Raw genomic sequence first — 10713 nt, forward strand, 5'->3', positions numbered from 1 at the left:
CATTGTTTTCTCGGATAGACTCTCTAGGAATTCCCAAGCTTCATCGGCGTTTTTCCTCATAAAATCTCCCTGACACATCGATTCTAAAGATGTTTTTGAAGAATAATCCAATCCTTCATATATGACTTGCACAATCGCCATTTTTCTAGACCGTGATGAGGACATTGGATTAAAAGATCTTTAAATCGGTCGAAATATTTCCAGAATGGCTCTCCCGGGACAATTTTGAAATTCTGAATGCTGTTCCTAAGCTTTACCGTTTCGTGAATAGGGAAAAATTTCTTGAGAAAAACGGTGACAAATTCCTCCCAAGTTGAGATGGAATTTATCGGTAAGCTGTACAGCCATTTTTTAGCTTTGTCCTTAAGGGCAAATGGAATAAATCTGAGCTTAATCGCATCTTCGGTTAATTCTCTCATTTTAATCATAATACACACTTCCTCAAATTCCGAGATAAAAATATATGCATCTTCTGTTTCATTATCTAGGAATTTGGGAAGCATGTTTATAAAATGCGGTCTAAGCTCGAAATTTGCTCCATTTACTTCGGGGAGTCTTATGCAAGATGGAATTGCATTTCTGGTGGGGTAACACATATCTTGAAGAACGGGCTAATTTGCCATTTCTTGGATTAGTTCAACACGGATTAAGCGATGAAAATTATTCCGAACCCAAATTTGCATACACCAAAACAATTTTTTTTTAAAGGAAAGAAAGAAAATTAGCTTTTTTTAAGGAAAGAAAGAAAATTAGTTTTTTTTTAAGGAAAGAAAGAAAATTAGTTTTTTTTTTATATGAAAAGATAAAGAAAATGAAAAATCCTAACTAAAACAAATCAAGGCAATCACTTTTCAATCAACTCTAACTCTAGGGTTTAGCCTAACTCAATTAGACCAGCTCCTAACCAAAAATTCCTAAAGTGAAAAGATCAAAGTTTTACACATGTAGTTAGCCAGGTAAGGATAGTACTAGAGGGTGATCAAAGATCAATTAAGTACCTCTTTCCTTACGGAGCTCTTTACGCAACCCCTAAACCTTTCCTTAGACACCAACTATTCTGAGAAAACTTAAACCGTTCACTTAAGGATTTCTTGTTCCTTATTGAGCTCGAATCCTTAGGGGCCAACGTCTAATGAGTTTTAGAAGGCTTGGATTTGTGAAGTGAGGAATTAGTGATTTGTGGGCTAATGAAAGGGTGATGAAATCCCTTACCTTATCTTAATTGGGGTTTTGCCCTTAAGAATGTTTTAAGTGTGTGCCAAATCAAGTGCAACAATCACTTTGGTGAATTCCTACACTATATGAAATACAACCCTAGAAATTAAAAGCGACTAAAAAGGATGATAAAAATAAAATCTTTATATTTTTTAATTATGGTCAACAACAATCAAATGTGAGAAGATGACTCATGTTTGAATTTATTATCTTGTTAGTTAATGTCCAAGTGAAAGATGAATTTTTATTATGGTCAACAAAAATAAAATCTTTTTTTTAATCCTAATTGTCTCTAATTGTGAAGCTAATTAAAGAGGGTGGAATTGAAAACTAGAAAGAAGATTTACCCGAAAGCAATGCTCCAAATTCTTGATCTTCAATCCAAGATTTTCAAGCTCCAAGCGGTTCCTTCACAAGAAAAATACACAAGTTAAAGAATCAAGTTAATAAAATCCTATTTTAGCACCTTCCCCGGCAACGGCGCCAAAAACTTGATGCGGCATAATTATGTACCGAAATTGCAAGTGCACAATTTATCAAGTTATAGTATAAAAAGATATCGATCCCACGAAGAAGGTGATTTTAAGAGATTATTAAACTTGGTTCTTATATTTTGTGCATGACAATTAGGAATAAAGAATAAGTATGAATGTGATGAGTGATTTGTTGTGAATATTTGCAAAAGATGATAAATTGAATTTTAGAGGAGAGAAAGAAGAATTAAAGAATAAATGAAATCACAAAGCAAGAAATATGAATTAATAAAATCAAGAAATAAAACCAAGAATGAAAAGAAAATTTAAGAAAGTCAAGATGGAGGATTCAAAAGAAGTAAGAAATCTAGAATATAATCCACTAACCAATTTCAATTACAAAATATAAACTATTCTCTTTTTATCATATTTCAACTTAGATTTATTAAGCATAGATTATCAAACCATTTAAGGAAAGTGTAACCTATCAAATTATCATCTAAGTTAAAATTACTATTCATGATAAGAACAACAACATGATAATAATCCTAGAATTCATAAGCATAACCTATCAAACCATTTAAGATAAGCATAGATTATCAAATTCTTCTTCTACCGATTAGTTCTCTAGTTGATTATCCTAAACATGAACATTTTAAGTACAAGAGAATAATTCATACAATATAAAGGAAATTAGACTAGTTTCATATAATTCTAAACTTCCTACAAGAATTAAATTCACATCTTTAAGAAATAAAAACAAGAAAAAGAACTAATTACAAAAATAAAAAGAAAAGAAAAATCTAAACTATGAACAAGAAATAAATCTAATTACAAAGAAAATAAAAATCTAAACTACAAAATAAATTGCAGAAATTAAATGCAAGAAAAATAAATCTACTCTACAAATTAAAGTGCAAAAAGAAATAAAAAGACAAGAAAAAAAATTATTATTATTAATTACAATAAAAAGTTATAATTTTGGAAGACATTCTCAATTAAGAGTAACCATCCTCTCCAAAAAGGAGTTACAAAAATTTTCACACCCTTAACCCCTCACTCTCTACCCCTATTTATAGTAATCTTCAATGAATATGAGCCATTGGATTTGTCTTGAGCCCCAAGCAACAATCTCCACCTTTGAATTTGCTTTTTTTGTTCTTTCTCTAATTCAACATAGGAGGCCCAATTGATTTTCAAAAATAAATGAAAATCAAGTTAGCATATGATCATTAAGTCCGGTCCATGGAGACTTAACAAAACCAAAATTTTCAGCCCAGCAATCAACACTTGGTCCTCAAGTCCGGTCTTCTTTGAAAGAAAAATCCACATTTAGTTTTCATTTGATTAAAAGCCAAGCAATCAGCCCACTTGAGAGAAAAATCCACTCTTTGGCCCATGAAGTTCGGTCCATGTAGCATGTCTGCAGCCATTTAAATTGTCCAAGTCCTGTTGCATTTGATCAAAATTTATGAGCTGCAGCAACACATCCTTGAGGTCCGGCCCAAGTTGTATACAAGTCCACATTCATTTATTTGATGAAATTCCAAGTTGACTTGCACACACTCCAGCCCATTCAAGCTACAAGCATGAATTAAAAGCTGCAGCATCCAAATTGATTTCAAAAGAAACCAAGTCCGGTCCATTTCATGTTAAAACCCTTGGTGTAATATTTTTGCTTTGGGCCTTCAAAAAGTCGAAAATTGCACTTAGGCTTCTTGAATCATTTCTTCATTTAATCAATGGGTTTTTGTTGAGAGATGGGAAGTTGAGATTTATTCTTCATTAATCTGCAATTAAAAGATAAAAACAATTATTAGTGGTATATTTATTCATATAAAATAGATAATGATGATATAAAATTGTAATAAAATGTGATTATCAGTACCTAGCTCTCCTAAACTACTCCACCATTTCACTGGAGCTTGGGTTGCTTTGTTGCCTTTGGGTTTGTTGCTGTTTTGTTTTTGAGCCAATGTAGCTATGTAGGCTGCTATGTGGGAGCTGTTTTGTTTTTCCTTGCCTGTGGGTTATTTGCTGTTTTTTTTAGCTTGTGTAGCTCCTTGCAGTTGATATTTGGTAATGATGATGTTTAACGTTTACTGAGAATGCAATCTAACTTACATTGTTTATATATTCAGATGAGGCAAAAGGGGATGAGATTGCAGCCTATATTGAATTGACAATGTCTAGGCGAGACAATTCATCCTTATAATACAATCTGTAATAAACATGTAAGTTATATGTGGGGCAATCAATTATGACAAGTTGATCTATTACTTAGCCATACAATATCAATTAGAATTTATACCCAATTCCAAAAATAGTTTTCATTACAACCTCAATAGTTTTTGCAAGTACAAGTACATGACATGCAGTTTGTAATAATTAAAATAATACAAAAAATTGCTAATAAAATTGCTGAAAATTTCCAAGCTACTAGTTGATTTTCGACAAGTCTCAATTCTTTCTTCAGCCTCTTTGATTGCAAAATGTATTTATCTCCGTACCTATTTTCTTTGACATATTGGTTTACTTGGTTGCTTGAGTCTCCTTTTTCATCAGCCCATTCGAAAAAATTGCATTCTTTATTTGGGAATTTTGCACACCCCCCAGTAACACCTTCCCTTATTTTTATCATTCTTGCACACTTTCATCGGTGTTTGGAGATTGCAGTCACCATAAACTTCATAATTTTGGTAGCACTCTTCTGATATCATATTGATGTCTGGGATCCAAATTGCAGACAATGGGAATTTATAAATTGCTGAGAAATGAGAATGCATGGATTAATTTGAGGCCTCAAGTTGAATTTATAGCCACTATGACCCTGAACTAGCCGTTGCTATAGTGTTATGTCTTTGAATTTTGAAGATGGTGAAAATAGCCGTTGCTACAGTGTTTTCTCTTTGAATTCTGAAGTTGGTGGAACTAGTTGTTGCTGCAGTGATTTTGTGATGATCAGTGAGCTAGCCGTTGCTATAGTGCTGATCCCTAAAAGAATTTCATTCTGAACCAAACATGGTATTAGGATTTGGAGGGTTTCTATAAAAGTAAGATTCTTTTTTTCATTGGGTGAAACAAACATAGAATGCAACAAAAATAGAATTCCATAAAACTAAAACTTGTCTATAAATTTTTTTATGGATTATGTTGGAATCCATAAATAAAATAGGATTCCTAATCCTATTCCTAGCCTCTATTGATCAAAACAGGTCCTAAATGTAGACACGCGCGGACACTGAGACGCGCACACACACGCATCGAGAGCAACTAGTTAACGTGACGTAACAAATCAAGTTAAAATAATTTCCACGTGGCACACAATTAGGAGCTTTGACTTTTAAATGACCCTGCCATAACTTAAAAATTTGTCCGGTCGTATCGTGAGTTCCACATCCTCCCAGTACCTATCTCTCCTAAACTACTCCACCATTTCTCTCTGTAAGTCTCAGAAATCCAGCGGTCCAGATAAGAAAACCAGATCACACCCCGACCCTTACGATCAACCCGCAGAGCAACTTACCGTGGACTTCTCCAGTCTGATCCGGAGATCTCTATTCAAGGCACGAAGCTTCCTCAAGGGGCGACCCCGTGAATAAACTCAAAACGGAGCCTTAATACCGAAGGCAACCCGAAAGCCCTATAAATAAGGCAGTTTCCCCCCTCTTGCTTCGGCTGTTTTGATATATTTGGGATAAAAAATAAACTAAAATATGGAATCGTTCTTTCAAGGGCGATCGGCGACTCGATCATCGTGGAACTACGAATCGCTGAAGAATTTCAGGCAGATCTCGCCGAGGGTTCAGAATCATCTCAAACTGGTGAGTCTCCTCATGGAAACCCTAGATTTCGCTTATCCGTGCTTCTGATTTTTTTTTTAAAATAAAAAATTTGGGTTATTTCTCGCCCTTTGTGGTTGATTTTTGTCGGATAGGAATCCTCGATTTGTAAACAGTTGGGGTATTTTTTTTTAAAATAAATTATTTTTATCTATAAGGGTTTCTCTAAATAGAAATCGTGCCCCTCGGCATTGGAGTCGATTTCTGGAACCCTAGGGAAATGATTCCGCTTCGCATCATTAGGCTTCAAATCATTAGGCTTTAAATTTTGGGAAGATGATAATGGGAAGATCTAATCTCCATACACATCGAAGATTCGGACCCAGGATCTCTTTGCTTCCATTTGACTATTAGCGCTTCCCGATTGGTGTTTTGACTTTTCCCGCTGTGAGGAAAATCCTGGGTGGAGGTAAGTGATTGAAGATACTCCTTCAACAGGAAACATGAAAGCCAGGATGATTTGTAGGCTCATTAGGGAGCTCGAATGCCCGATCATCTCTAATTGCCTAATGACTATTAGATCTCATCAGAGAAAAGTCCTCTTGAGAGTTTTTGCACTCACGCGTTTGCCAACAAAAATTTGCTTATAGGGATTTAAATTTAAGTGGTCAGAGCTGTTACGGCACATGTGCGCTACATGTGATTGTCTTTGAGTTGTTAAAAGGACCTTGTTGCTAGTAATTATGTTCAGTTGTTTTGAGTTGTTGAATGTTTGCTGGTCACAACCATATAGGGCCGTGGAGGAGGTAAAGGGGTTTTGATGGAGACAGAGTAGCAGTATTATATCAAAATTCAACCCTAGAAAGCTGTCTGACTGCTGTTTAGCTTATCGTTGCAAAAGTGATGAAGATAAACTGCTAAGCGTCACTCTAACCATTAGCTTGAGGGGTCAAGACCCCTTGGGAGCTTCATGAGATCAAAATGTACATTATTTAAATGAAGGCTAATTGGCTGGGCCTAGATGCAGGCGCCAAGGAGTGGAACTAATCCCTGCATCATCATGCTAGTGGTACACATAGAACCGACCGACCCCACCCTTTCTTCCATCAGAAAATTGTGCAAAACGAAACAATGAGTTGTTAATGGAGTATGACTATTAGTTGTTAGATTAGTAGACTTTTTAGATAATAGTCCTCAAATCTTCAATAATTCTGTATTAGTCCCTTGAATCTTTGAAATTGCTTGTAAGTTCCTCAAATCATGTTTTTAACAAGATCTTAAAATTTCATTTGAAACAATTTTAGAAGCTCATGATACTTGATTTTGTTAAAACATGATAATATATATGAAAACATTATGTTCTAATTTCTATTTTTATTTTGAATCTCTTTCTCCAATTATATGCTCTGAGAAATAAACACCTCATTTGGTATTAAGTTTATCCACTGATTGAATTATTAAGTAGTATTAGCCTATGATGTTTTCTGTATTTGATCCTATAAGGTTCCCCTCTAAAAACTCTATTATAAAATTACACACATTAAATTATCTAATATTATTACCATGTATGGTGGATAGTTGTCTGGATAGAGATTTAAGTTACTTGTGCGTGCATTTGCATGTGCCGATATGCTAGTAAAATGCTTGAATATAGTATAATTGAACCAATTTGGGCTGCAAATTTGGTGTTCATTGACAGTAAGGCAGTTGAATTAAGATGGAAATGTGGCTGTTGATTATAGCAAGAGGTAAGAGTGGTGGGATGTAATTACATATAGTCTCTTTTTAGCTGGTAGGTTTTGTAATGTGGAGATCTTATTCTCTGCGACTTGTGAGGTTTAGACCACTGAGTTCAGTTTATACTTGCATGTCTCCTGCAGGTTTATCTGACATTATGCTGTGCCCTTGGAGCTTCTGCTGTGGGAGTCTACCTGCATATCTTGATGAATATTGGTGGTTTCTTGACTTTCCTCGGATGCAGTGTTGGCATTATATGGTTATGCACAACTCCTCCTTATAATGAGGTGAGATCTCTGAGTAGATTATAAATTTAATTTACGTGGAGAACAGATGGTCTCATGTTATATATTTTGGCTACCTTTGAGTAGAGGAAGAGATTTGGTGTCTTGATGGCGACTGCTCTTCTTGAAGGGGCTACTCTTGGTCCTCTGATCCAGCTTGTTCTTGACTTTGAGCCAAGGTGATTGCTACTTTTATCCCTTAAAATTGGCTGCACTTTTATTTTTATTTTCCTGACCCTAGGTATCACATAATATTCTGCTCATATGAGCCCTTTTGTGTATTTTAACATGCATTATTTTTTTCTTTGCCTTCATGTCCTCTATTCTTTTCAGTCATTGCTGTTGGATTGCTCTCATATATGCCTAATCCTCAAGAATTTGAATGGAGAATTTTTTGAAGAAGACCGAATTTGATAAATATTTAGCAAAACCGACCCTTTTGCTAAATATTTAGCAAAATCGACCTTTTTTTTTGCCAGCTCATCAAAGGCTAGCAAAAAAGCGATCGATTTTGCAAAATATGAGTTCCAAACACATGGGACTACTAGTCCCTTGTGTTTAGTGGTTGTTACAAGTGGTTGTTAATCACTGCCTAAACACAACACAAAACCCATGAGACTAGTAGTCTCGTGAGTTTTATGCACTAATCATGGACTAATTAATTACTAGTCGATGATCCTGTGAAAGAGAGACAGTATATGTCCTACCCAAGCTATATATATAGTCGTATCACACTAGTGATGCACTAATGATACAGTGTCTCTCTTTCACAGCATCATTGACTAGTAATTAATTAGTCCATGATTAGTGCAAAGTTACAGGTATAAGATTCATTTGGACTAAGAGCATATTATCTCATTCAAACTCTATCTAATACTGTGCATAAAACCCATGGGACTACGAGTTCAGTGGGTTTTTTGTGTTGTCTAGGCAGTGGTTAACAACCACTAAACACACAAGATTCGTAGTCTCGTGTGTTTTGAAACTCATATTTTGCAAAATCGACATTTTTTTGCCAGCTTTGGCGAGCTGCCCAAAAAGAGATCGATTTTGCTAAATATTTAGCAAAACGGTTGTTTTTGCTAAATATTTATCAAATTTGGTCTCTTTTAAAAAATTCTCCTATTTGAATTAATACATTTCTGTTGTGGGATCTTTGTACAGTATATCAATATCTCGTGATTAAAATTATTTCATATATCAATAACAAGCAGAATAAGATGGGTTAAACCTTATATGTGGTACTATCTCCATAGTAGGATTTATTTTTATGAAGGTGCAACTCTAGTTTGAAAAATACCACCCAAGAAGAATATGGTTGCCATAGGTGTTATGATAGAGGACCGTAAAGGGAGAAGTAATTAACTAATTACATGAGTTGTGAAAGAGAAATTGGTCAAGTTTTTTAATGTTAATTTTATCTAACAGTCATCTTGTAATGGTTTTGATTGATATTGTTCATCTGATATCCTTTTTGATCTCTTTTCCATGTATTTAGAAGCAGTAACATTTCTTCTGCCTTTTGTCTGTGTCTACTTTCTGTTCTTGATATTTTAATAATTGTGATGGTGCCCTCTCCCTTTTAGTACTAGTGAGTAAGAAAATCCATTAGAACTGTATGAGAAATAACTTGTTATGAAGCGAATCTTGTGAATGTACACCAAAAATTAACTACCTCCCTAGTGACAAGTACGGTCGCCTTCCTGACTGCCTATTTGAAAAGCATGTTTTATTATTAGTTTTCTTTTTGTTATTGCTACAGTTAAGCTACATTTGGAGTAAGAATATTTGAACATTTGATATTATCAAGCAGTGAATCTCATTTAATTTTGTTATTGCTACAGTTAAGCTACATTTGGAGTAAGAATATTTGAACATTGTTTGATCTCTTGATTATTTGTTATATCCAATATAACTATTGTCTTACTAATATGTGGAAGGATATGAAATTTTTTTTGCTATTTTTCATGGGAAAGAAAACATGTTTAGTTTCACTGTTTTCCGGTAAGGTTCAGACTCATCTCATAACTTGTGTATGTTTGCATTATTGCAGCATACTAGTGTCTGCCTTTGTGGGAACAGCTCTGGCCTTTGGTTGTTTCTCGGGAGCAGCCATTATAGCGAAGAGGAGGGAATTCTTGTACTTGGGAGGTCTCCTGTCTTCTGGCCTAGCTATCCTCTTCTGGCTTAGGTTTGCTTCTGCCATCTTTGGTCAAGCCACTGCAATGTTCAATGTTGAGGTAAGCTTCCACCTCACCTCCCTCTAATCATATGATTAATTGTGAATAGACCCTTGTACTATTGCGAAATTGTTTACAGATTGTCTATCCGCAATTAACCCTATATTCTTCGTACGGTCCTATAGTTTTCTGATCTCTGGAGTATTGTATTTCTGTCAGCTTTACTTTGGGCTGCTGTTGTTTCTTGGGTATGTGGTATTTGACACTCAAGAGATCATTGAGAGGGCTCACCTTGGGGATTTGGACTACGTGAAGCATGCTCTGACTTTGTTTACCGACTTTGTTGCCATCGTAGTACGGATTCTCATCATCATGGTAATGTGAAATGGTAGCATTATTTTTTTGGGTTTCGATGAGTGTTTCTCCTGTTGTATGATTTGGTTATCATGTGATTGATTTGCGAGAGTTGCTTTTGCAGATGAAGAATGCATCTGAGAAATCTGACGATGAGAAGAAAAGGAAAAGGAGGTCCTAAAGCTTCTTTGTGCGCGTTAGTAGTTTGTTTGTTTCCGTAACTGTGTTGGTTTACAATGATGGAAGCTAAGTTGATCATGTAAAAAGATATATAAGAAGTTTCTTTTTGTCTCTCTTACTTTATAGTTCAAGAAACTTGTATATGTTTGTGTTTTAATGCTTGGTTGCCTGTAGTGAGCAGTGAATGGGTTCCGTCGATGGTGTTTCTTATGTGACGTGTAAGTTATGATCTGTGAACTATTTTGCATAAAACCTCCTGCAATTGTATTCTTTTCATGTTGATTTTACTTATATAAATGGTCGAAGTATTTACTCTTTTATCTTGTTTTGTGAATCTATAAAGCTATGATGCATCGAGAATTCGGAAATAGAGATTTTGTACCACCTTTTCTCTGTACATGCGATTTTCTACCAGCTTTTCTCTGTACCATGCCCAAAGCTTGTTACTAATAGTTGATATTCATATTGTCTTGATATTACATTGACTAATGTCTATCAAAATTTACAA

General features: G+C 34.9%; 1 protein-coding gene across 1 annotated transcript; it reads left to right on the top strand.

The window, feature by feature from the left end:
• LOC109849387 (bax inhibitor 1-like) lies at nucleotides 5309–10501 on the top strand. The gene is made up of 6 exons (XM_020419209.1): nucleotides 5309–5512; nucleotides 7351–7494; nucleotides 7579–7670; nucleotides 9545–9731; nucleotides 9891–10046; nucleotides 10150–10501. Exons 1-6 carry the CDS (start codon nucleotides 5405–5407, stop codon nucleotides 10204–10206), a joined length of 744 nt encoding a protein of 247 aa, XP_020274798.1. The 5' UTR covers nucleotides 5309–5404; the 3' UTR covers nucleotides 10207–10501.

Source organism: Asparagus officinalis, chromosome 7 (assembly GCF_001876935.1).
Source record: "Asparagus officinalis chromosome 7, Aspof.V1, whole genome shotgun sequence".
NCBI classification, from domain to species: domain Eukaryota; kingdom Viridiplantae; phylum Streptophyta; class Magnoliopsida; order Asparagales; family Asparagaceae; genus Asparagus; species Asparagus officinalis.

Bases quoted from the DNA above. Each gene is read 5' to 3' on its own strand.
- LOC109849387 (XM_020419209.1), top strand. From the start codon at position 5,405: ATGGAATCGTTCTTTCAAGGGCGATCGGCGACTCGATCATCGTGGAAC. The intron at 5,513-7,350 runs GTGAGTCTCCTC...TGTCTCCTGCAG, and splicing joins TTCAGAATCATCTCAAACTG to GTTTATCTGACATTATGCTG. The intron at 7,495-7,578 runs GTGAGATCTCTG...ACCTTTGAGTAG, and splicing joins CAACTCCTCCTTATAATGAG to AGGAAGAGATTTGGTGTCTT.